Raw genomic sequence first — 27,214 nt, 5'->3', positions numbered from 1 at the left:
CTAATAGCTAGAAGCAGCTTGTTACTGCTGTAGAAAACAAGGTGGTCCAGGACATCACAGAGAACTAACTGGAAGAGATCATATTGTTAACTTAAGCAGTCTTTTGCTATAAGGTAATGATTCTACTTTTGAACAAATAACATGTTTATGTAAGTGCTGAGGGAAGACAATCTGTGAGACACATTATCCTTTTATGAATATTTCCAACTGTTTTTAGACCGTCATCTTTTAGACTGTATTGTCTAGTCTCTGACCATCTTGGAAGAAGCGTGAGCTTTGGTGATGGAGTAGAAAATGGATGACTTAGCTTCTTCATTGTGTGGCTTTGCCTCACTTCTTGTTTCTTTCAGTTTGTCAGGCATGATTAGAAGCCAGCAAAACATGGATGAGGGGACAGGGAGTGCGGCCTCACCTGGATTCTCACCAAACCCACTGGCCAAGCACATCTTGAGGCAGGTTATGGGTGATACGGAAGTGGGTGGGTGACTCTCTCCTGAGATGCCTTTGCTTCATTCCACACTTCCTCGTCCTCGTTGATTAGCACAGGCGTTTTCATAGTGTTGTTCTCTTACACTGCCCCTTCGGAAGACTTAACATGGCCCCACTAGCTGCCGTCCACCCAGATCTCAGAACAGCAAGCTCTGTCTCTTCATAATTTTGTAATCACCACAGTGACATATTTGAAAGTAATATTTGAGTATGGATTAGGGGAAGCACATGAAAGACATCTTACATCTACCAGATGTCTGTTGCCATCTTAACTTTTGACTAAGGTAATGAAATGAACAGAAAATACATTAGTATACTATAGGGAGCATATGTAAATTTCTTCCTTTCCTAAGCATAGAGGAGCCATAAATATGCACATCTATTTACATATATTTGTGTATATATATTGTCAACTAGAAAATTTTCCATTTTCATTGAATTGTAAATGATAAGAGGGGCCATATAAAGAAGGATGGCTACTTTAATGTTTTCACATCTAAAGTGCAGTCTTTACATTTTAAATTATTTAAGTATGCTTTAATCAACTTCAGCTAATTTCAATTAATTCAAACTTTAAGGAATAACTGATTTAAGACTTGGTTTGTTTAAAGAATTTGATCATAGAATCCTAACCCAGAATACCAAAAATACTGCCTTGTTAAATTAATAATTATAGTAAGTGAATACAGAGAGAATAGTGACCGTGTCAAACACATTCATTTTCTTCATTCAGTCTTTAATTGTTTAAATAGCTAGTAGCAACAGGATTGATGTTAGCAACAAAAATAATATTGAACATACCTGTATTGGTTTTCTACTGATGCTATAACAAAGTATTATAAATTTGATGGCTTATAATATCCATTCCAAATGCCTTAGTTTGCAATTCTGTAAGCTAGAAGTTCTCCAAAGCTCAACCTAGACTATAGCAAGAAGCAGACAGGTCTATCCTCCTGTCTGGAGGCTGTGGAGAGATCATACTTCTTTGTCCTTTGTGACAGAGATGACATATGTTTTTACCTTCTCCTTCTTCATTGGCAGCAACACTGTATCTCTCTGACCATCCATATATAGCTCTATCTCCCTCTAAACCCATCTAGGAAAGATTTTTTTCTGATGACATCACTTGATTATATTAGACTTCGGCAATATATCCAACCATAATCTATCTCAGGATCCTTCATGTAGTTCCAAAAGTCCTTTTTGCTTTATAAGGTAACACAAATAGGTCCAGGTATTAGGGCATGGACATTAGATTTTTTTATTTTTTATTTTTTAGGCTAAGGTGAGCTCATGAACATAGTATGATCCTTTTTGTGGTTCTTTAAATAACAATTACCTATCTTTCATAAGAATCTATTACATATGAAGGTAAACATCCTATACTTGTTCTATTTAGGACAGATAGAAGGGTTAAGCAGGTTCTTGATCCCAAAGTATTTTACATATAATGATCTCACAGAATCTTAGGTTAGTAGGAGCTTTCAAAGCTGAGTTAACTCCCCCCACCACTTCTGTCGTTTCTGTCTTAGCCCATAGCCTTCCAAGAGAGATTGCTTATTTTTTCATTGTTTCTCATCCAAAACAATGCCCATTGTTCTGCCTCATCCATTCTGCTGCTTTTAATTTGCTTAATATATTTGGCACAACATAGGCACACAGCATTTGTGGCTGCTTTCCCAGGTATTCCAGAATCAGGGATTCTGGCTCAGTGAAATGAAGACTAATGTTAGCATGAAGGTTGTACCCAAGTCTTACCTAAATAAGAAGCAAGAGGCTCGTTCATCTTGGTGGGCTCAGTTTGAAAGGTGGTGTTCTTAGGGATGACCATCTGGTTAGCCTTCTGCATGACCACAGTTCCGTTCCAGTCAAAGGCTCCCACTGCTCCAAGCATGACCCAGTCCTAATGTGGGAGTACAGAAGGTAATAAAATGGTATGGGCAAACATTTAGGTAGCATTAGGAATGTGATCATAATTCATATGTATATGAATATAGTTCAAAGTGCTTTATATAAATCAATTCATTTAGTTCTTACAATAACTCCATAAAAAACCCTATATTAAAATCCTACTTTACTGAAAAAGGAAACTGAGGCATGCTATGTAACTGCCACACTGACATGTTCATTTCCCGGTATAATGACTATGAGTCTTCTCTTCTTGCCTTCCTACAGTTTTCTGGGTCCAAAACACAACTAAAATAATGAAATAACCAAAACCAACCAACCAACCAACAAACAAATGCACATCTTAGTCCTTTAAGGACTTTTGGCATAACACAACCTTAACCTTCTACATTTTAAACAAATATCTTAAGTATTTCATTTCATTAGATACACAGGTACATTCAGCAGAGCTCAGATTGTCTTGTTCACATCTATCAATTGGTAAAATATAGGAGTGTGTGGAGAATGCCCCCTAATAAGCAGTTTGTGAGATGCCATTTTTCCTTTCAGATTAGACATCGGCACATGGCCCTGATGCCTAGGAATTGCTTGGGGGAGGAACACTTGCAGAAAAGGTGTTTCTTTCTAGCACATGGTCAACATACCTGTGAATAGTGAGCACTGAAACCGGTCTGAGACATTTCCATTTCAAACGAAGCTGCTGACTGGTCAGCTGTAGCTGTACACATAGTAAAGACACCACAGTAAGTGACTAACAAGGACTTTTAGGCTGCTATTGACCTGCTGGAATACGGAGACTTGCCAAGCAGAACTATGGGACACATCGGGGAACTATCAGACATGTACTTCTCAAGCAAAACTCCTAGGCAGGGCTGAGTATAAGACTGGTTATTGAAGGGGCTCTTTTCTCCCACTCTGACACACTGGCCTCCTGTCCTTGCTAAGGGAATGTTGGTCTACTTGCTTGCAGGAAGTTTATTTGGTCTTAAAATTAAGCTTAAAATAACATATAATTTTAGCAAGTCAGCCTGACTACCAGTTCTGTGCTATCACAGACTATGATTCCATGGTTCTTTGGAAAACATAATTAGTACAGTAGAAATTAACTGTCTTGTCTACTTGACCTGGGAACCACATCAGAGTTAAATTTGATACCTTATAGACTGAAAAACCCTTTACTCATGTATTTAAAGATATTCCCAACTCAATAGACCCACCTACGAACACTCCGGGCCGTGCATCCTTTCAAGGTACCATGGTGTGATAGCCTTAAGGATGCCAGCTCACATTGGTTCTAAGGCTGGATGTAGGGCTTATTTAGTTCAGTAGGTGACTTTCTCACATCGCCCCAGTTTGAGTCCCATCTGAATCTATATATTTTTTTTAAAAGGAACATATTTTTTTAATTATTTATTTATTTATTTTTTTTATTTACATTGCAAATGATTTCCCCTTTTCTGGGTCCCCACTGCCCGCAAGTCCCATAAGCCCTCTTCCGTCTCCCTGTTCTTCCATCTACCCCTTCCCACTTCCCTGTTCTGGAATTCCCCTATACTTTTGCTCTGAGTCTTTCCAGAACCAGGGCCCACTCCTCCATTCTTTTTGGACATCATTTAATTTGTGGATTATGTCCTGGGTATTCAAAGTTTCTAGGCTAATATCCACTTATCAGTGAGTGCATACCATGATTGATCTTTTGAGACTGGGTTACCTCACTTAGTATGATGTTCTCCAGCTCCATCCATTTTTTTAAAACCCCAGTTTTGAAGCTCCTGACTGAAATGCAGACAGGGAGGAGTATTGATCGGAGCTGCAGTCTTCTCAAAATATTTACAGACCAGAAGCCACAGCTTCCTGGGGGAACTGAGTGAATGTTGATCTACTTGATTCCAGGGAGTGACTTGTTTATTTGGTCTTAAAAATAAGTTAAAAAAAAAAACATAATTTTTTGGCCAAGTCAGCCTGTCTGTCAATTGAATCATTAGATTTGTGAAATTAAACAGGTTTACTATTTATTTACTGGCATGGGAGTGTAAAGAACGAATCTGTAATTGAGCTTTTATAGGTCTAGATTAAATGTGGCAATCAATCAGGAGTCTGAATGTATCATTTCAACCTCTCATTCAAATTTCTCTTTAAGTGGCTAAGATGCATTCTACCTTAAGTTAAAATGTGTTTTTTGATACATAATGATTCAAGCTACTTCCATGCTTGTTTTTACAGGACTGATAGTAAAAAAAGAAAAAAGAGTAGTATATATCATTTCAGCACCCCTCCCCCTTTGCTGATGCTGTGCTTTCAATTGAGGTCAGAGAAAGGAGCTACATAGCTTTCCACAAGGTCCAAGGCCATATACCAAGTTTCTTACTTTCAACCCTGACAGACATGCTCACGGGGAGTAAACCACCCACCCTGACCCTTACCTTGTTTTCAGTTAGGAGTGTGAGCCTTTTCCCCAAAATCTATAACAAAAGGGAAATCCATACCATTCCCTGACCTATGTAGGCCATGCCGGAGCATGCTTGACTCACTAGGTGGCATTGTGCTTTTCAATGCAGACTTTCCTAACGGCAACTATTTCCCATGTAAAATAAATAGTGGCAGGAAGTGGAGATTTCCCAAAGAACTGGGGGAAAAGCCTTTTCTGATTTCACTATGAAAATAGTAAGGGCCGAGGTATTGAACATACCGCCGTTGGGTGTTTGGTGCCAGCCCCAGGGAGGCTGAAGTGGAGCACCAAAGCCAGCAGTTCCTTGCCTTGTAAACAGAAACAGAAACAAACAGCCGACAACCTGCATGTTTGTTTCTGTTAATCTTGATAATGCAGCAGTAAGATGTAGAAAGGTATTCTAATCTTTGGAGAGTTTTATAAACTCTCCAAACAGAGATTTCTTGAAGCCTTTTAACATTTTAGTAAGGAACTTTTACAGGGGTTTGGTTAGGTTAGAAAAAAACAATCTTAAAATGTCATCTCAGGCAAAATAAACCATGTCCCCTATAGTGTGAATGCATCCAGCCAATTATAAGTTATTTTTGCTTCCTTACTTAGAAAATATTAAGACATGGTTCTTATGGTAATAAGTAATGGTATAATAGTAATTACAGAAAATCCAACTCATACAGACTGAACAAGTTATATTTAAAAATCTATATGATGTATATGCACACATGTGCACACACACACACACACACACACACTAATTAATGAAAAGAAGCATGAATTTGAAGGATAGCAGGATACCTGAAAGGACGTTGAGGACAGAAAGAAAAGGAGGAACACTGTTAATTATAGTATCAAAAATGTCTAAAGGAAATACAGGGACAAAGAGTGGAGCAGAGACTGAAGGAAAGACCATCCAGAGACTGCCCCACCTGGGGATCCATTCTATATACAGTCACCAAACCCAGTCACTATTGTGGATGTCAATAAGTGCTTGCTGACAGGAAAATGATATAGCTGTCTTCTGAGAGGCTCTGCAAGAATCTGACTAAGATAGATGTTCATACTCACAGGCAACCATCAGACTGAGCACAGGGACCCCAATGGAGGAGTTAGGGGAAGGACTGAAGGAGCTGAAGGGGTTTGCAGCCCATAGAAAGAACAACAATATCAACCAACTAGACCTGCCAGAGCTCCCAGGGACTAAACCACCAACCAAAGAGTACACATGAAGGGACCCATGACTCCAACTGTATATGTAGCAGAGGATGACCTTGTCAGGCATCAAAGGGAGGGAAGGCCCTTGGCCCTGTGAAGGCTTGATGCTGCAGTGTAGGGGAATGCTAGGGCAGTGAGGTGGGAGTAGGTAGATGGCTGGTTGGAGGACCCTCATAGAAATGGGGGCGGGGGAGGGGGGTTGGCAGTTTGTGGAGGGGAAACTGGGAAAGGGAATAACATTTGAAATGTAAATAAATAAAATGTCCAATAAAAATAAATAAAAAAATGACACAACCCTTTATAGATTTTTTTTCTTGGCCTGTGTTATTAAAAGTTAGAAGGGCACAATGATTTGAAAAACTGTCCATATTAAATCTAGGCAAACACGGCTTGGCCTATTGCTAAATAGCATTGCAATGGCCATTGAAGACCAAAGCCATGCAACAGAGACATGTGCTCAGAACGCAGGACAGCTGAGCTATTCAGACCCTGCTATGACTTCAGACTGATAAGGACTCAAGTGGTCTGTCTCTGGAGGTGTAACAGAAAGGCGGGGGGGGGAGGGGGGCAGAGAAATCCCTTCTGCCTGGGCTCTCAGTACTCATCAGCCTTCAGGGAAACCAAGCTCCGGAGCATGGACTGTGACTCTGAGTTGAAAGGGTGAGGAAAGCCGGGATTGTTTTCACTGAAAGAATCACACAAGCAGGAAGAGATAACAGCTGCACAGTGAGCTGTATAGAGCAACACTATCGTGAGTCATACTGATCATTTTTATGTGCATGTATATGTGTGTGCTCAGTCGCAAAGCAAAACGTTAGTTAGCATGGGCTACTCAAGAAATCCTGAAAACGGTCACTTTCCATCACTTTCTTGAATTAGAGATATGGTGAAGCTATAGAGCAGTTGTCTGGCATATATAAGACCCTGGGTTCAGTCCCCACCATAACACACACACACATACACACACAGACACACACACACACACACACACAGACACACACACACACATGCATGCACACACATATGCATGTACACACGCATACACATATACACAAATACTTTTCTCTATATTTTTCTTGTTCACTAAAACTCAGATGCTCACTCAAAATAGTTTACACTTTTAAAAGTCATATCTTATCCCCATATTCTCTTTCATTTGTTATTAGCAGGTTCGGCCAGGAAATTGGAGAGCGGAGCTTTTAGCAGCTACAGAAGTGACATTTTGATAGTGCCCTCTTGAAGACAGTCAGTGGAACAAAGATGTCCCAGAAGGGAAAAATTCTATGTGGTTTCTCCAGGCAGGAATCTGGGGTGTGACTTCTGAGTCTCCAGCCTTCAAAACCATGAAAAAAGATGTTACCAGTCAGAGAAGATTAGTCGTTTGTTACTTGACTCTCCCACCTAAGAGACTAGCATTTCCCAGTAGCCTCTACAGCCAGGTAACCACAGAAAAAGTCAAAAGGAAACTCTTCAGAGGCATGGCACAGTTAGACAACCATAGCAGATGGACTTGAGGCAAAACTCCGGGAAGATCTTTAGAAATGTGCAGAGAGCAAATTACAGAGGAAATGAACAAAGAAACCATTGCATCAGAACACTCTCGTAGCAGCCCCAAGGAACAAAGACACAGTGGGAAAATAAAAGTTGAGCTAGTGGCTTCATGGTCTAAAGCTGTGTCACAGAAAAAGAAGTTGTTCTGGGGCATTTGGGTTCTTGCACACATCCATGCTGACTGCTGTGCTCCCCAGCCCTCCTGTGCACCATCACAGCCTAACAAAGTCAGCTTCTAGCCAACATGGCTTTCTGTAAAGTAGTTCCGTTCATATAAAAGAGAATTATTTTCTGATGGCTTTGCACACAGTAATAATGAGTTAGCAATGTGCTGAAAATAAAATCCCAAACCCATTACATAATGTTTGAATCTTACAAAGGATACACAGGAGTAGTAGAGACAATCATACCTTCCAAAGCAAATATCCTTTCTCCCAGAGCTTTAACAATAGTGACCAGGGCCAACTCATCTGAGACATTGAAGAAGTGCTTCTCCGTGGGCTCACTTGCAATTGATTTTATTTCCTCCACAAATTTTTCGGTGCTTAAGTTTCCCCGGTTATAGTGGCCAAGGATCTAGGGCACAGCGAAAATGATGAGAACATATTTTAACTTCTGAATGTTGAATAAGTATCTCAAGCATATTTTCAGTACACCAGAGTATGCATGATATCTTAGGACTGTATTGTTATGTACTTATGGGAATATTTATGGAAGCTTTCTGAGTACATGGTTTTTATAATATTGACTCCTGCAATTATTTATCTGAGTTTTCATTATCCGTGTTTGTGTCTGGTGTGTGTGTGTACCTGAGTGCAGATTCTCTTGGAGGCAGAAGAAGTCTACCTGAATCTGGAGTTCCTGGCAGTCTGTGTACATGTATAGGTTATACAGGTGCGTGTGTACATATGTATACAGACACATGTATACACACATATTTTTCTTAAAGACTTATGAAAGTTCTATGTTTGCGTGGGCACGAAGTCTTCTATGTTCATCTATTTTTCTATGAGAAATTTTAAACTTTCATGAAGTCACACTCATCATGTTTCTTCTTTAAGGCATGTACAACTTTGCCTATGTGAAAATGCCCATGTATACAATAATATGTACATTTTAAGCTAAAAATCCCCAATACAAAGATATGACCTAATTTTATACTTTAGAATTTCATGGCAATGGCAGTACTAGGAAAGAGAATCAAATAATTAATTCCACAATTATTACTTTTTATTTCTGCTTATAAGATGGTATATTTCCAGTCTTGATTTGCCTGCATATATTTTTCCATTTATTTATTTACTTTATATCTTGATTGCTGCCCCCCTTCCCTCCAAGTGGCCCCTCACATAGCCCTTCCTCTTTTCCCTTCCCCTTCTCCTTTGAGAAGGAGGAGGACCCTGCTGGGTTCCAATCTACCTTGGCACCTCACATCACTTCAGGACTATTGCCTGCATTTATTTAAAGACTTTTTTCTTTCATAATGAAAATATTCCTCTTTCAGTAAAACATGTTTAGTTTTCATTTCATTACAAGTGACACTTGAAGCTTATTAGTTCTCGCTTTTAAATATTCATACCTCCCTTATTATACTGTCACAAACTGAGAACAACTTGAAGGCTTGTAAATAGGGTGCCTAGGTGATGATTGATTCCTACGGATAACATAATAAATATAAGGAGCACCAGCATAAGAAAAATATAGCATGGTTAATCTTGCATGACAAGTAAAACACAAAAGAATCCACAATATGTCACCATTTCCATGGGGTCCAGAATCAGTAATCTAGGTAAGTTATGGAAGTGGTTGTAATAGGAGATTCGTATTAGAAGAAAAGAAAGCATAGTGAACTTTCTGGAAGTGGGAGAAACAGATGCCACCCTTTGCACTGACACGCTTTGCACTGCATGCAAATGTTAGCCTGACTCATTAAAAAGAACTGAACTATATGAACATACAACATCAACATAAACATCTTAAAAGTTCTCACTACTATATGTGACAAAGCAGCCTTTATGTTCTATAAAGTTAAAAACAGTAAACCACTATTGAATTTCATTTTTCAGATATATGGAAACCGATGCCACACAAATTTTTAAGGAGACCCAGGGATTGTGAGTGTGCAATTTGGGTCTGTGGTTATTCAGACATATACAAGTGGTTTTAACGTGATGTTTGAGATGGTAGGTTACAGAGTGGTGATATTTTGATAAGACATATAGATCTATACTTACAAAAATGGTGGGGGAAATCCAAGTTACTATTTACATAGTTCTTCCTCTGACCTTTGACCCACAGCAGACTTATCTGCTTCCTGCTACGAACAGTGGCTGAAGGCAGCAGCGGCATCACTCGGATGCACACTGAGTGTTAATGTGAGAATTATGAGTTGAGTCTGCTCCAGTCAGCAGGAGCATGAAGGCTTTGTGTGATGTGCTTGCCCCTTTCCCTAGGGAACATTAGTGACCATCACAGAGGAAATGTCACATTTCAACACCAGAAGACTTCAAGCCAACTCCCTTCTCTTCACTTTTAAGACCCCTGCCCATCCTAGCTCTTTCACAGATTTGATGTACTTACAACGAATGACACAGAGATATCTAGAAAGGACCGCCCAGTGAGTTGGGAAATCATGTGCCTAAGGGACCCTGGAGCTGGGAATGAGGTACCCTGCATGGCACTTAGGTTCAGAATGATGTGGGTTCCTTTGAGTTGAGTAAACCAGTTCCTACTGGTTTACTTGTTCTATAGATTTTTTTTTTTAACATCCTAGGATAACAAACCTTCATTGTTCCAATTTACTTCTTAGCTAGCATGTTCTAGGCTAATTATTGGATCAATACATCAGCTCCCATTTCATCTACAATTGATGAAACTCAAAATATACATAAGGCAATTTTAATAGCTGAGTGCTGGGGAATGCATGGTTGAAGTTGTTAATTGTAAAGTGATTTTTTTTTTTTTTTTGGTAAGTGTGACAGGAGGGAGGCAAGTGGATTTATCTAAATGTAACAGTACCTATATGGTATATTTAAAGAATAAAAATAAAATAGGTAAGTACAGTGTTGTAGAATACTCAGATGCAGGTGTTACTGTGACCCCATATGACCTTGAACCAGCTTATAGCATGGATGAGAACAACAGCAGAAACCTTTTGGGATCTATCACCCAAGGGTCTGGTAGCTTGTAAAAATGTTTTCTATGAAAACAAATAAAAAACTTAAATAATACAGCTAATATTTTTTTAACTGCTTCATATATGTCAAGTCTGTCTACCCTAAGCATTTTAACTCTGCAAATATCTACCTGAAAGAAATATTCACAACTGAAATCTCCCTGCGGCCGAGATGTCAAAGTAAAGTGTGCAATGCATTCATGTGCAGCACATCGTGTCTTTTATTTAAAAACATAAATGGAATGCTAAGATCCTTACTGATGTCTCACCTACATTAGAGTTAAATAAGTAATTTACACCTCTCAGCCATTATCACCTAAAAGTAGTCTCTGAATATCTAACGATGTCTGACGGACCAGTCCAATACTCTCCACTGACAGAAATGGATGACTAAAAGCCAACTCATGACCTCTTCGAATATGAAAATTTAACAGGACATTTTTGAATTTTTAAATTAGGGAATTTATATTACCAATATTCAATTCTCTGAGGCAGCCATTTCCTGTCAAAATACATTTCTGTATTGTTCAGGATCAAATATTGGGAACAGACAGAGTAGAAGGACTAGTCCAGACAACTGAGACAGAGGAATGGCGCGTATGACAACTGAGGCAGAGTTGATATTTGTGTGGATGCATTCAGCATGAATCGGCTGAGATTCCTGAAGACTTTCTGTATTGTTGCACAAGTGAGAGAAAGTAACACGTGTGTCTTGTTTCCTAGTTTGGTCTCAAATAATATCTTTTAAAATAAATATGGTATAGTAGGGAAAAGAACGCAAATTAGAAAAAAAGAATAAATTATTGTTAAGTGAAATTTTCGTATGCTTTTGTTATACAGCTTTCAAAGTCTTACACCTGGGAAATGTGACAACCTGGGACAGCATAAGCAGACAGATAAAAGGGCTATAGAAATATCGCCATTAGCTTGTGGCTTGTTAGTTAGTAGATGATTATAAAAGACATCTTCTGAAACTGGCTTCTCAAATTTCAGCAACTATTACTAACTGAGAGATCATGTTTATTGCTTAGTGTATGATGTCTGTCTCACGATTTTCTGAAGCCTTGCTAACAAGGTACTTACAGCTATGGAAAATCGCTGAATGTTTTCATCCTCGCAGTCTTGGATGACCTGTTTCAGGCGGTAGTTGTCATGTGACTCTCCGTCAGTCACAATGACCATGACTTTTTTCACCCCCCTTCTCGCACCCCGAGCCTCAGTGAATGCCTCCTTCCTGAAGGGAAAACAGACCAAAGGAAGGCTGATCAAACTCAGACCAAACTTAGGCAAAATGAAAGAACCCAACAAGAATATCGCCTTTCTGCCCAGCCTGGTGCTTCACTTGGGGATGACCATGGACTTCACCGTCAGAGGTGAGAGGCACCATGGTCTTGTCTGCAATAGTTCCATGGGTTTCACACATGATGGCAACTCGCCATTTTAATACTTACCACATATGCTTATATTTATAAATCACTCTAGCGTGTCCCTCTTTGGAAACTTTAAAGGAATGTTCTCTACACTGGTGTCAGTGTAGAGAATATTGTGTCCAGAATTAGAAGTGAGACTTGTACTGTGGAGATCATACAAAGAGGAAGTTTTCCTACTTCACTTACCTTCAGCAAGAACCAGGTCAAGTTGGTCTGGCATAAATCCCCCAACTTACAGGATTCCTTTAAATAAGATTTTATTAAATGATCCCCCCAACACACACACACACACACACACACACACTCTTTAAATCTCTAGTTGTCCTTGTATTAAAAGCTGAGCCATGGGGAGTATTGTGGAAGAGTTGGGGGAAAGACTGAGGGACCTGTAAGGGACCTTCTTCCATAGGAAGACCAACAGAGTCAACGAGAGGCTTGGGGGCTCACAGAGACTGAACCGCCAACCAAAGAGCATGCACGGGCTGGGCGTAGGCCTCCCTGCATATACATAGCAGATATGAAGCTTGGTCTTCATGTGGATCCTCCGGCAACTGGAGCAGGGCCTGTCCTTAACTCTGTTGCCTGCCTGTGGATCCCTTTCCCTAACTCTGTCCGTCCTCAGCAGGAGAGGATTGGCCTGGTCCTGCACTGACTTGATGAGTCAAGGTGGGTTATTACCCAGGGGAGAAGGGGAAGGAAGCATGTAGTGGAGAGGCTGTGTGTGTGTGTGTGTGGGGGTGCTGGGAGGTGATGAAGGGCTGTGATTGGGATGTAAAGTGATGAACAATGAATTATTTCTGATTTCTTTAAATGTTTAAACAAAGGTGGAGACATGTATCAAAGGCTAAGTTTGTTTTTCTGCTGTCAGAGTTGGTAGTAGGGTGTTTGTTTTGTCTTGTCAAGATGGTTTCCCTGTCCTAGAACTCTGTAGACCAGCTGTCCTGGAACTCACAGAGATCCACTTGCCTCTGCCTCCAGAGTGCTGGGATTACATGCATGCATCACCACTGCCCGGCCCAGCAATGGCTAAATTTTATGCAAAGTTTAGGCTGGAATATTGTATGCGATTTAGACAATTCTACTTTAGTATCACACAGACTTTCTAACTCTCTGAAAGACCTAAGTCATAGTTGAGCTTAATGAATCTCAGCTGAAGGAGACAATTAGCACTCCTTATTTAGAGAAAGTCTGGTTGCCCTGAAACCAGAGCTAACTTTCTAGAACAGAGGGGCCCCAGTGGCAGAACGGCAGAGTCCACCCTTCCCATCCTAAGTGTGTCTCTGAAGGAGTTGTCCAGTCTAAAGCCCCAGCACCCAGTGTCCCTTCTTGGAATGAAGCATCCTCCTCCCCACGGGCCTTTAACATTTTAAGAGTCTCCAGAGGGTAACTTACTTTGGGACAGGAGAATCCAGATTTTATAAGTAATTAAATAATGCAAGCCTAGTTACAGGAATGAAAGGAAGGGAACATCCAAAACTATAATGACCCGAGGTGACTGAATTCACTGAAAAATGGAGATACAGATTCCAAAGCATTCGAAATATTTTTTCTGTAACTGGCCCCTCCTAGAGGGAATAAAACACAATCAAAACTGTGCTTACTCGTGAAAAATTAATGTGTGAGACAAACAGTGCTGCGGCATCATTACAGACACTTCTCGCAACCCCAAACTCAGGGAGGCCCTGAGAGAAATGTGGGCAGACCCCATATAAGGCCATGGTATTTCAAGTGGCATTTACACAAGAGTGGAAGCAGCTAAGATGATTCTTCCATTAGTTACAAAGATAAATATTCATTCGTAGGCAGCTGCCTTTGGAAAATGCACAACTCTTTATAGGCTTGGGGCTTTCAAAGCATGCTCTGACTTACTCTGAATATCTGTTCACATCAGTCAGTTATTGAGAGCACTTTCAGAGTACCTACACGTGTGCACTCGATGTGCATGCAAAATCTGCAATCCTATAAGCAGATGAATGCACAGTTACTCCAGCTGTTTGTGCTGTGTGTGTGTGTGTGTGTGTATGAAAGAGAGGGGGCGGGGGAGAGAGAGAGAGTTTTCCTATAAATTTTGAACCATGTGCTTTCCTAGCATTAACGAATGTTGCTAGCTTCCAAATGGAGTTGATGCATAGGCAGGTGGAGTATAAACATAATAAATTAGCTTTTCAAAATCAGCTGTGAGTCCAGAGGTTGAAACCACTTAACAAAAGAATTTGTTCTATGAATCAAATCCATTATGAAGCTTCCCGTGACTTAGGGTTTGCTGAAAAGTTTCCTGGATTTGATGATAATGGCAGAAGGAAGAGTCAGAGATCAGAACTAAATGAGACTGGAGAACAGAGTGAGTTCAAGGACAGCCAGGGCTACACAGAGACACCATGTCTTGAAAAATAAAACAAAGCAAAAATAAATTTATATGGGGACCAGGGAAACAGCGCAGTCACCTCAAATTCACAAGTTCACACACACACACACACACACACACACACACACGCCTGTATGAAAGTTAGAAAAATCCTATACCAAGTGCTAGAGATACAAGACCATGGTAGAAAATATAAACTGAGTAGGCATGGATTATATTTTGATCCATTCATTGATATGCCTAGAAATTAAAAATAAAAAATAAATGGATAAAAGAATGAATATTAAGCATCAGTTCATAGCAACATAATGAAAGATTATTGTTACGTTCTTAATTGATTTGGGTCATGTTACTATATTACTGTCTAAAGTGCTTATGTAGTAACAAGCCTTTCTAATGGAATATGAAAAGAAATATGATATGGTATTGTCAAGGTAAACATTGAGTCAAACCTCCAAACGCAAAGCTAGCTACCTTTGTACAGGCATAGTCTTTTGTATTATTTCGTTTTACTTTTTCTTCTTTTGAGATTATAATATAAATTAGTCATTTCTCCTTTCTCTTTCCAAATCTTCCTACATACCCCTGTTTACCCTCTTTCAAATTTGTGACCTATTTCTTCATTAGTTGCTGTCATGTGCACACACACACACATTCTTAAAAAAAACCTGCTCAATTTGCATGTTACGTGTAGGTATGTTTTTAGTGCTGACCAATGGATACAGCTACAAAACAACTCCTTTACCTAAGGTTCAGGAACATTGCAGAAGAGGCGACAGAATGTTTATGAGAGCCAAATGATCAGAAAATTTGCTGTGAGAGTCTGCCTTCTAGGAATGTCAGAAGCTCCACCTATAAAGCCTTACCAATAGGATTTTGAATCCATACCTGGCTGTGTCTATTCCAAGGGCTGTCATCGTTTGGAGACCACCCCTTCGGCCTATTTTGTTCGCTGCCACAAGGACCTCTTCTGTCGATGAATACTTATTAAGGTTGAACTCATGTGTTACATTCTCTCCATACTGTACGATTCCAACCTGAAACGGCAAGCCACTGCTGAGTCATGCATCTAACATTTCATCTGTTCATTTTTCTTGAGTTTAAGCATGTAGGGTGAATAGAGTACCTTTTAGCTTTTCAGGTTAAGTGTCAGATGGATCACTATGTAAAGCCTTCTACCTTGATAGCAATAACCACGGCCACTCTATGAATATGACCAGTCCAAACAAAAACAATAAAATTGCTGTTAGTTGGCCGGGCAGTGGTGGTGCACGCCTGTAATCCCAGCACTCTGGGAGGCAGAGGCAGGCGGATTTCTGAGTTCGAGGCCAGCCTGGTCTACAGAGTGAGTTCCAGGACCCAGGGCTACACAGAGAAACCCTGTCTCGAAAAAAAAATTGCTATTAGTTTCTATCTAGCAAAAACAATATTACCCAATGATTCCAGTAGGCTCACTGAACATACTCCCTATATTTTAACACTCTTTTGTTTTATTTTCTTATATGACTGATTCATAGTATGGTAACAAATGATCACATTTAATAAATGAGGAATCAGAGTTTTAAAAACTAATTTAATGGATGGGGGTATAGCTCAATAGTAAAGGACTTATTTCACGTGCGTGGTGCCCTGAATTCAATCTCGCCAGGGAAGGAAACAAAAGAACAGAACAAAACAAAATCAAGCTTAGGCTCCAATGAAGAGGTAAAAGAGGTCTAGTCTCAGAAATGTCAAAACCATGCCCCTCCAGGAATCCCCCCATTCTTCAGTTATCACGCACTTCTACCTTCTAGTATTTTAAAGGAGGTGCTGAGCTACAGTAGTGTGAATAGGCAGACAAAATAGCCAACAATATTTTTTAAAAAAATAGAATGTATTAATTCTCCTTTATAGTTGTCCAGCCAATCAGGAGATTAAAACAAGGAACTGAAGAATCTATATAATTGTGAGAAGAGGCCTGTATTATAATCTGAATGAACTCTGCTTATTCTAGTCTAGGATACCCTTGTTCCTCCATGGATGAATTTTTTCCTCAATTCCTCTGCTATGTATCCAAAGACCATGGGTTATTACATTGGAATTTTATTCCTTATGGTATTAAAAGTTAAGACATAGCCAACTACTAAAATGAAAGATTAAAAATTAATGAGAACAAAACCATGGCTCTAATTCAGGTTATTTTTTGATTTATATTCAAATATGACAGATGTTTTAATTCCACTTGTTTAGATTTAAAATTAGTTTCTCTAATAACAGTAGAGATGTAGATAACCAATCCTGAAGGATATTGACCTCAGGAATAGGAACCCATAAACATTTTTCACTTGCTGCCTTTATAAATATGCGATGTAAATGAAAATGAAATGCTTTTGTCCGTAAGATAGTCATTGTACCTAATCTTAAGTACCAGGTCTCACAAACACTTTCATGACGTCATGCTTTTGTGAGTTTAAGACATCTCACCTCACTTTTATTTTCACATTTTTTATTTAGTTAATCGGGAGTTTAAAACAGTGAAGACTCCCACTCCCTTTGTTCTTGTAACAGTGGAATATCCTATTCTCTCCTGCCTTTGACCTCGTGAGCCATGAGACTCTTTCCCTCTGGCTCATGGTTGACTCCTCTCCTCAAGGGCCGGTCTTTGATTCCAACATCTGCAAGAGCAATAGCTCCTCAGTCTCAATCCCAAGGATTCTTCCCTCTGGTCATCAACATCTGCTCATTTGTCTATTCCGTCCAAGTTATCAGTGACTTGACTACGTCAAGACCTCCCAACTGCCAATATCTTCAGTAACTTAATATTTTAAGTTTAGATTCCATGATACAATGACTATAATAATTTACTTGCAAAAATCTAACCCATTTAACCTCTTTTTCCCTTCACTAACTCACCTGACTAACTTCCAACTTTAGCTCAATCCACGATCTTCTCTGTGTGTGATTCTGCAGTGCCAAAAGATTCTACACGAAAGTCGCCACACTTGTATATTGGTCTCCCTTTACAGTTATGTCTATCACTCTCAAATGGAGCCTCACATCTGAGCCCCACCCAACAATCATACAACTTGCTTTTTATAGATGCAGTTTCTCCCATTTATTGATTTCAATCAGATTTTGTGTCAAGAGCTCTTAACTCTCCCAGGAGAAAGTACTTATTGCAACTGTGCTTAAAAAAGAAGTCACGGGAAAGGGACAGAAATCATGCCAAGTATTGAAGGCCACTGGATGCTAGGTAAGTGTTAGTGTTTCACTTTTGCAACACGGCTTACATGTCTCCAAAAACCTTCTGTGAATGTTGAATTATCTGGACAAATTATCTCCACACTAAAAACTAAAAAGATTCAAAATGTTGGTGTGGTGGTTTGGATGAGGATGTCTATGATAGACTATGATGTTTCAGTACTTAATCTCAGACTGGAGGCATTGGTTGGAGAGATTTAGGAGTTGTGACCTTTCTGAAAGTAAGGTGTCACTTGGAGAGCTAAAGACTCATGGCCTTTCCAGTTCAGTCTCTGTGTCTCACACTGGGGCTTCAGCTTCTGCTCTAGTTGCTGCATCTGCTGTTTGCTGTCATGTTTGAGTTGCTGTCATGTTCTAAGACATAGATGACTATATATTCACCATCTGCCTATCATCTATCGCTAATCTCATAACACACATCTCACTTCTGAACTTGTAAATGTTAAGATACAAGTGAAATTAAGAGTAGTCAGTTCCCTCACCTTTTCTAGGTGCCTGACTTCTAACTATCCTACCTGAGGCTGTTTTCAGCTGACTATCTTTAGGCTCCTAAACTGTTTTGCTTTAAAAATTTAAAGAACAGGAGCCTCCAGGAACTTTTCATTTTTCCAGCGCTCCTTCTTTAGGTCAGCAGACCAGTGCCTGAACTCAAGCTCCACATCCCTCTGAGATGAGGCTGGGGCCTGGACCTCACTACTCTGCTTTACTCCTCAACATCCTTCCTCGTTTCCTGCTGGAAGTCCTTCCTTAATAACCAATACCATGGGGATCCTCCTCCCATAATCTACTCTTGGGAACTGGGCCTCAGGCCTTGACTGTGCTTCTCCAGTCCTACCTAAGCCTAGGCCAGCCCTCAGGGCCTTGAACGTCAGCCACAGCAGTGGATGTCCTCAGAGTGCCCACCCTCAAGTCCTGCCAGAGAAGAATGGGACAGTAACTGAAACACCCGCAGCCAACATGTCATTTCCCCATTCAAAATCCCCAGTTGCTCTCCACAGCTGAAAAACGGTTGGACATAGTATTTTCACCCTCACTTTGAAAAGAAAAGAGATAAAATGTAATGTTACTTATTGAAATGCCAAGTTCCCTTTTTTAAAAAAAAGGAAGCAAATGCCAGACAGTGGTGGCACATGCCTTTAATACCAACACTCAGGAAACAGGGGCAGGCAGATCAATGTCTGTTTGCTCTCTGTCTATGGGTTCGAGGCCAGCCTTGTCTGCAGAGGGAGTTCCAAGACAGTCAAGGCTACAGAGAGAAATCCTGTCTCAAAGCAACAAAACACAAAAACACAATAATAAATAAATAAATAAATAAATAAATAATATAAAAAATAAAATAAAAATATTCTCTCCCATCCATCAATAGTTTCGCTTTCTTTCTGAATGCCATCTTCAGTCATCCTTAGAGTGAACCCCACATATACCTCTTCCTCTCCCTCCCCCTTCTTTGTTTTTCTATTCACTCTATAAGACTCAGTACTACCTTCTTTGCAAATCACTTATCACCTAGCTGTGAACATTGTCATTTGACCACTGACCTTCCCCTTCTGAGAACTCAGAGGCAAACTTGTCTATACTTCCTTCTTCTCAATGGTGCTGTGTACACCTCTAATCTTTACAAGTGTACTGAAGTTTCCAGGGGCCGGCAGGGTATAGAGCACAGATGATATCACAGCTTCTCACGGACCTTTATCCCTTCCTGCCTTCTGTTTTGCTCATAGTTGCCCCCCATACATTCCTAACAGATGACTTCACTGTGCGCAGAAGCATGTGGGACTGAGATAGGGAAGAAATGATGAAAAGCAGAGCAAGACTGATTCACAGAGTGTGGGAAACGAGAAGAGAAGTTAGGAGAGACTCAGATCCAGTGGGAGGTGACCTTCAGTGTTAGCTGATGGCCTGTGCTAGATGCGTTATTTCCTTAGAAACTAGACAGGATAAAGCTTTCTGTGGGTCTTCGCTGGGAAGGGGACATTTGTTAACTTTTATCACAAGACCCAAGTAATAATAAACACATGTAATATTGTGCTGAGTGCTGATGAGACCCAATTCAATGCAGATGATTTCAGATCAAAACTAGCTTCTAATTTAGGGCAGCTGAGACACATCCATGCTAGTATGATATATCTGAAAATGTGCACTAAGTAAGTAAATATAAAAATTAAAGATATAAAATGAGCTAAGCGACAAAGACAGGTCCTGTGGGTCGAGAGGACACAGATGCTTTATATTCATCACTTCACGGGGCATCCTGCCAAATAAAAGCTACAAAGCAGATCAGAAAATGCTATGGAAAGGAATAGAATAGCCCAGATCCTGGGGCACAAGTCAGGGGGCTAACGAAAGGAATCTAAGCTATGTGGGCAACTGAAGATAGGAAGATCAACCAATGGTTACACTTAGCCTGAAGCTATCCAGCTGTACTAGGATGTACTGAAGCTCAAGGGTAGAATTTACATACGGAATTGTAATAAATAGCTCACGTGGGAATAGTCTAGGTATTTTTGCTAAGTTGGGAGGGGGAGCAAGTAAGGATGATTCACAGCTGAAAGAAACAAGTGGGTTCAATGTGATATTCCTTAAAGGAGAAGGCAAGAGCATACGATATCAGCACCAGCAGATGAATGTTGTAACAACGGGCTCTGGTCCTACGAGGGCTGATAAACAATCAATGGGACAGACTTATTCAGAGATCTTTGGAAGAGTCATGGGTAACACTGGGGAGATATGCTTGACCCTCTTGATTAAGTCCAACAAAAGAACTGGTGACAACCTTGACAGCAGTGTAATCTCGACATTCAAGAGATGGGGGAAGCAAAGACTAGGAATTCAAGGTCATTCTCCTCTATGCAGTGAGTTCAAGGCCACACTGGCCTACGTTCACTCCTGTCTCCCAAACCAAACAGGTGTACAACAAGCAAACAATCCTTGAAAACAACCAAGCCAGTAAAACAAAACAACAATAAAACAGTCTAAAGCCACGGATGTTTCTTCCACTCAACCTTCGCTGAAGTTTTCTAAGCTACAAGATGTAGACCACTTTCTCAGTTAGATCCCCCAAATTAATATTCTCTTATGTTCCCCCATCCCTAGGAAGTTCTAGCATCCTGGTCTATGTTAAGGGTAACATTAAAAAATAATTTTCATGGTCAAAAATAATCTTGGACAACACAGAGTAAAATGTAAAATCTGTTTCTTTATAGCAGGGCCCCGCCATCTCTACTTTTCTCTTTTATGCATACAAAATTCTTAAATTGTAAAAAAGAAAGAAAGAAAAAGAAAAAAGAACGAAAGAAAGAATGAAAAAAGAAACAAAGAAAGAGAAAGAAAAGCTCAGTTGAACTGGCTCATGACTATGAGAAAATGAGAGAGTGAGAAAGGGAGAGAAAAGGAGGGATCAGAGAGAAGGGGAGAGGGGGAAGGATGGAGAGAAAATATTCTCTTAGCTATATTCAGCTGAACTTCATATTCACAAGCAGATCATTTTGAAACTATTCTTTCTGTCTTTGATATGAAAATGTTTGTGGTTAATCACAGATTGGAAGAAACATGTCATGATGAATTTTAGTTTTATTTACTGGAATCATTTCGTGAGGGATACACCCAATGCTCTATAAGACAGAGTCTGGGAAGGCACTGATGTGTAACAAGAGTTTTTTACTTTTCAAGATCAATGGTCTCACCCTATTCTATTTGTGCGACAGCTGTGTCTGCATAGCTACACAAACCTACGTTTTCCCGTCTTGCCAAGTTGCTAGTTGGTTTTGCTTGTTTGTCTCAGAGCAGAAACCCAATTTTAGTGCCTTTTCTTTAGTGCCTATGACAGCTAATGTCATATTTGATTGGCTAGTACTTCTCAAATATCCATTGACTCAGAATGGATGGGTTGCCCACATGGTTTCATTCCTTTGGAGCTAGAAGGAGAGAGACCGGTGAATGAAAAGGCACCACTAAAGCAATAGAGAGAAGAGTCATTTTGAATATTCTGTCATGAAATAAAGTCTCATGTAAGAGTCTGTGTTTCCAAAATAAGGGAATTGAGGAAAGAAAAATACTTGAAAGATGTTATTGATTATATCTGGTCAATTAAATTCAATAGGATTTTCTTTTTAAAAAAATCATACATATATGTGTGTATGTCTATGTGAGTGCTGTACTGTTGGAGGACATTGTCATCAGGTCCCCTGGAGCTGGAGCAACAGGTGGTTGAGAACCACTGTGGATACTGGGAGTCAAAGCCGGGTCCCCAGAACAGCAATACACGCCCTCACCTACTGCGCCATCTCTCTAGCCTGAAGTCGAAGGAGTTAAAGGAACCATTCACTCACTTAGAAGACTACCATTCCCTACTGTTGCTGAGCCATTTGCAATACCAGTGCCACCATTTTAACACTTCGTGTGAACTATGTTTGCAGGCTGCTGTTCAGCAGTTAATATCAAATCAGAAGCTTCTTTGGGAAAAGAATGATAGAGAAAAGGCCATGAACTTTTCCCACACTACCATGAGCTGCATAACTGCTCGATATCACAAGAGTTCAAGGTTTGCTATCTGGCCAATATGTGCTTGCTTTTATCAAGGGGTATCACCAATGCACTGCCCTGGAACAAGCTTCTTACATGATTATGTCGATAACAGGTTGCAGTTGGAGCTAGCTGCCACCATCAACCTTTCTGGAACTGTTCACCTAGGCTTAATCTTTGGTCGATGTGGAATGGGACACAAATAAGACCTATTCAAAAGGACAGATATGCTCATATCCACAGAGCATGAGTCCTTAGAAACATTAGATGACTGATAAAGATGGAGATCCCAGCAAAGGGGTGTCTTTAACTAGCTTGTTGCTTGACTAACGGGCCTGTAATGAAATCAGTCCAGGCAGGGAAGTGCAGACCAGAGTGATGACAGCAAGAATTGTATTTGTGGTCAAGAGGCAAAGTCAATGGGACAAATCACAGTTGGGGTAAAATGGGACCAGATTTAATGAATACCTGCTAGGCAAGACTGAACCACTGTAAGCCCACCAGGGTATCACACACAATTGTTTTCCAGCTTGGAGTCTAGTCTGACTTCATAAACCAGAGTAAAAGAAAGAAGTTACTATAATAATGTTTTGATTTTTGTTTTGGTTTGATTTTGGTTTGTTTGTTTTTACTATGGGAGAAACTACCAGGATTCTAATTAAAAAAAAAAAAAACATGAATGACTTGCTTATATATAAAACCCTGAACAGCTCCCCAGAGATAAAAGAACAAAACCACAATCTGTCATCAAAGAATTCTCAGACAGCTAGGAGACACAGACCCACAAAGCAAATCGAAAAGCAATAGTCCAATGGAATGGGAACAATGGGTGAGGGAACGCAGACAGCATAGAACCGGAAAAGGGGGAAAATGTGGGTGAGACCATCCCTGGAAATCATACAAGAGACAACTGAAGACATCTAAGAAGTCGACCTAGCATGCAGGGCGCGGAACCATGTTCCAGACAGAGCGAGTGTCAAGAGTCTGGCACAGCATACACAGGGCAGGGCGGGGCCAAGTGGTCTCCGAAGTATGAATGAGGTGGACATCGCTGGGGAGGCAAGATGTATTCAGAGTGACTGTGGCCAGGTCGTCAGTTGCCTTTAAGTGCTGTGGATAGCTTGTATATTATTTAAAGGGCTAAAAAGTAGGCTTTTATGTAAGGAAATTGTCTGAATTTTACTTTGAAGTGATTGTTCGAGTGCATGTTGGAAGGAGTTGGGGAAGAATGGAAATCAGGAGACGAGCCAGGGTAGATACCTCTCCTGTTGTATACCTCAGTCACAAACTCTACCGATCGACAAAGCAGCGGCTACAGGACTCACTTGGGCTCCATTTGGGACATAAAACCGATGAATCAGGTGCCACATTTAAGGCTTCTAGGAAAATGGCCATAAAAATGTGCAGTAAAAAGAAAGATAAATAATATTCCTAAAATTTAATTAATCTCTCTCTTTTATTTTTCCTACTTCAGTGCCAAGCTGTGCTCCTGATGGGAACAATCTAGACATTGTTCCATTAGTATATTTCACTTTTATATCAAGCCTCACAATTTACAAGTCTTATTTAGGGTAATGCACTTGCATGTGACATATTTACAACCTTCCCATTTATTATTCAAAACAATGCTATGCTTAGGTATTGAGGATCAATAAGTCCTCCATAATGTTTATACTGTCATATCTTTTATGGCAAACTCCAAGTATTTCAGGTTTGTTTTTATGGGTGGTTTTTGAAAAGGCAATTTTATGGCCTTTACTGTGCCTTAGGTAAATGACTGGTTGGCAAAACTCCCTCGGCGATGTGTGCAGGCTCTAAATGGGGCCACACAGAAGCAAGGAGGAAATTCTAACTAGTTAAAGTGTTGTTTCCATCATTTTAATGCATGTATACAAATTGTTACTTTTTCCCCACAAGCATTTTTATCTGCCTTCTTCCTTCCTTCCCTCCTTTCTTTCCCCCAGTTCTTTGTCCCTTTTGGAATAAGTTGAATTTTCAGGAATGTTCCCTGTCTTGAGACTCTTTCATTGTTTGCAATTACTAAACGTTGATCTGGAACTGCAGGGGAAAAAGAGGCATGACTCGGCTCTTTATTGAACTAGATGCATTTGCAGGCACCACAGAAAGCAAAACCTCATCATGCCACACTCCTTTCTGTGGCGTACCACCCCTTTAAAACTTACTTGGGGTAAAGTATGTGCGTTGTCCCTGAATGAACAGAGATGTCACAGGACTTTTCTAATTCTGCATTTAAAATGTCTGATTTTTTTTAAAGGTACTATATATTCATTTAGAGTTCGCAAGAAGTCACTGTGTTTGCAGGGTCAAGGGGGAAACAAATCTACTAACAGCAGCGTTTTACTTGCTTCTATCACAGTCAAATAAAATGAAGACAAAGCACCAAAGTTAACTCGCACACAGACCTTTCCCCTGCCTCTATTAGTGGAAGCGAGAAGCCTGCAGGGCACAGTGTGCTTTTCCTCAATGGGCTTCCCACTTGTTTACTTAGGTTGTTTACACCATTTTTGGTAAACAGACACAGGGTTGAGAAGATAAATTCCCACTTGACTGCGATTATTCTTGGACACGAGCTGGGCTCTCACAGCTGTCTTCTACCCTTCTGTGGGCCCCTTGGAGAATTCCCTTTGTACAGATGTCTTGCTACAGCTTCACATGAAGGTAACTGCATTCATTCCGTGGCCTCCATTTTGAGTGATTACAGGGGCCTTGTGCTTTCTCAGCTGATTCTCAGCTCACCTCCAGGGGCTTCTTAGAAAGTCCATAGCATGAGCTCATGCTGGAACTTGGGGAGTAACCAACATAGATCCATGGGTAACACATTCTCTCCTCTAACAAATTCATAGAAGAAAGGCAGATCCCAGCACAGACACCTCGCTTTGACTTGACTGGCAGTAGAACAAACACAATTATTGTCTCTATAGATACTTCAGGGATTACTTCATTATGTGTTTCAATTCAATGAAGATATCATAATCACCATAGGGCTTTGTGGAACCTGTGTTAGGATCACTATAGGGCTCAGGTGAATCTCTACAGAGAAATCTTCACAGATTCCATAAACTTCGTTCTTTTCATATTATTTTATTTTGTGTATGTGCATTGCATGTGGCACATACATATTTATGCAGTTGTGTGCACGGGAGATGGAGGGTGCTTATGCATAGATATATGCCCCCCTCCACACACACACACACACACACACACACATGGAGAGCAGATATTGACATCAAGTGTCTTCTTAGAATACTCTCTGTGTTATCTTTGGAGACAGGCTCTCTCTTCAATGTGAAACACATCAAAATTGGCTAGGCTGGCGAATGAGTACTCTAGGGAATGTACCGTTCTTCATCCCTCCAATCCAATGTTTGAGATTAAAGACATGTGCTGCAATACACAGTGTTTACACAGGGGATGTGGATCTGAATTTGAATAGTCAGGTCTGAGCAACAGGTCCTTTACCCACTGGGAAATCTCCTCAGTTCCCTCAGTCCATTCTTAATCCAGTTATACCTTTGATAAATGTAAGACATCCAAGAATTCTTAGTGGCTTGCTCTTAGCTACATAGATTTCCAACTTCTGTCAAATCTATCTCGTAACCTATTTTAATTTTGTTCTTCTCACGAATGGAGGTATAAAGGATAAGGAAACACTGCAGAAATTGCAGAAGTTAATTCTGCAAGTCACTAAGAATTGAATGCTTTAATCACAACAAAAGCAAAGCAACCCCCGAATCAAATTTCTTTAAATTATATTTATAATCAGTCAGAAAAATAAATGGTTGTCAAAACAGAGTTCTGTGTTTTAAAAGATTTGCTTGAGACAATGTGAGATATTATCATGCTTTTCAGTTCCTATCTTTGAAGAGGAAATATTTTGCAAGTCTTATGTGAATGATCTATTTTCTGAATCTATTGAAGGAAAGTCAAATTTTTAAGAGTTTAAACATGCCATACTTAATGTGTTATCAAATGTTTAGCAAATGTAATTGGCTGGATATGGCCTTCCAAACCCCTTTACTTTAGAAAGGTATTTATGCAACTTGTCATTGATATATTCTAAATCACCATTTAAAGACAGAATAAACAACCAACACTAAATTAATATGCTTAGAACATTAAAAATGCCACTTGAAAAAGAATCCCATTAAATATCCACCACCAGAGAAAATTACAGCAAAAATTATGGTGTGCACATTTTTTCATAACCATTCACTAAAGTTCATTATTTCAGCTAATTGTGAACTGATGAGGGCAAGATGAACCACCGTTTGCTCTGGATGTGACTGCCATCCAGAGTAAGTGTCAAGTATGGGCCCATGCATATCAATATAAGCACAGAGCATTTGGGGTTCCCAAACTTTAATATATTTAAGAATCATATAAGATTCAGGTTCAACGTTCCAATAACACCTTCAGAAAGTTTGGTTTTGAAAGTCTTGGATATAGTCCAAGCACCTCAGGCATTCTGAAGCAGGAATTCCACAAGCTAGGTGTGAAGGATCGCTGCACCAGAGAGAAGTCCACCGCAGCAACAGTCACAGCTCATTTCCCACTGTGAGCCAGGTCCTCACCCTGAGCTGCCACAGAGCACACATTCCCCAGTGATTCTGAATAAATACCTGAGTGCATGTGGTTAAGCTGCACCATGCATGCGTAAGTGAAATGTGATGTGCAAATTTAGAAATATAGTCAGTTTCTCTATTTTAGTTGTGTAAGCTAGATTACTTCTTTGAGACAATGTCTCTCTATGTAGCACTGATCAGACTGGAACTCGATGTGGGAAGCCCAGGTTCGCCTCAAACCACAGTGAGTTTTCTGTCTTAGCCTCCTGAATATTGGGATTATAGGCACACACT

The 27,214-nt window shown here is 40.0% G+C and overlaps 1 protein-coding gene across 1 annotated transcript in view; it reads right to left on the bottom strand.

Annotated features, from left to right (window-relative positions):
• The window catches only part of Itga1 (integrin subunit alpha 1), a 151,572-nt gene that overhangs the window by 46,236 nt on the left and 78,122 nt on the right, over positions 1-27,214 (bottom strand). Inside the window, exons 7-11 of the mRNA XM_052160041.1 lie at positions 15,465-15,613; positions 11,865-12,015; positions 8,017-8,182; positions 3,042-3,115; positions 2,248-2,392 (exon numbers count right to left, since the gene is read on the bottom strand). Of these exons, the coding sequence (XP_052016001.1) occupies positions 2,248-2,392; positions 3,042-3,115; positions 8,017-8,182; positions 11,865-12,015; positions 15,465-15,613 (685 nt within the window). The remainder of the gene's footprint in view (positions 1-2,247; positions 2,393-3,041; positions 3,116-8,016; positions 8,183-11,864; positions 12,016-15,464; positions 15,614-27,214) is intronic.

Source organism: Apodemus sylvaticus, chromosome 16 (genome assembly GCF_947179515.1).
Source record: "Apodemus sylvaticus chromosome 16, mApoSyl1.1, whole genome shotgun sequence".
NCBI classification, from domain to species: domain Eukaryota; kingdom Metazoa; phylum Chordata; class Mammalia; order Rodentia; family Muridae; genus Apodemus; species Apodemus sylvaticus.
The sequence above is the reverse complement of the archived record's forward strand: the minus strand, read 5'-3'. Positions and strand labels throughout refer to the sequence as shown.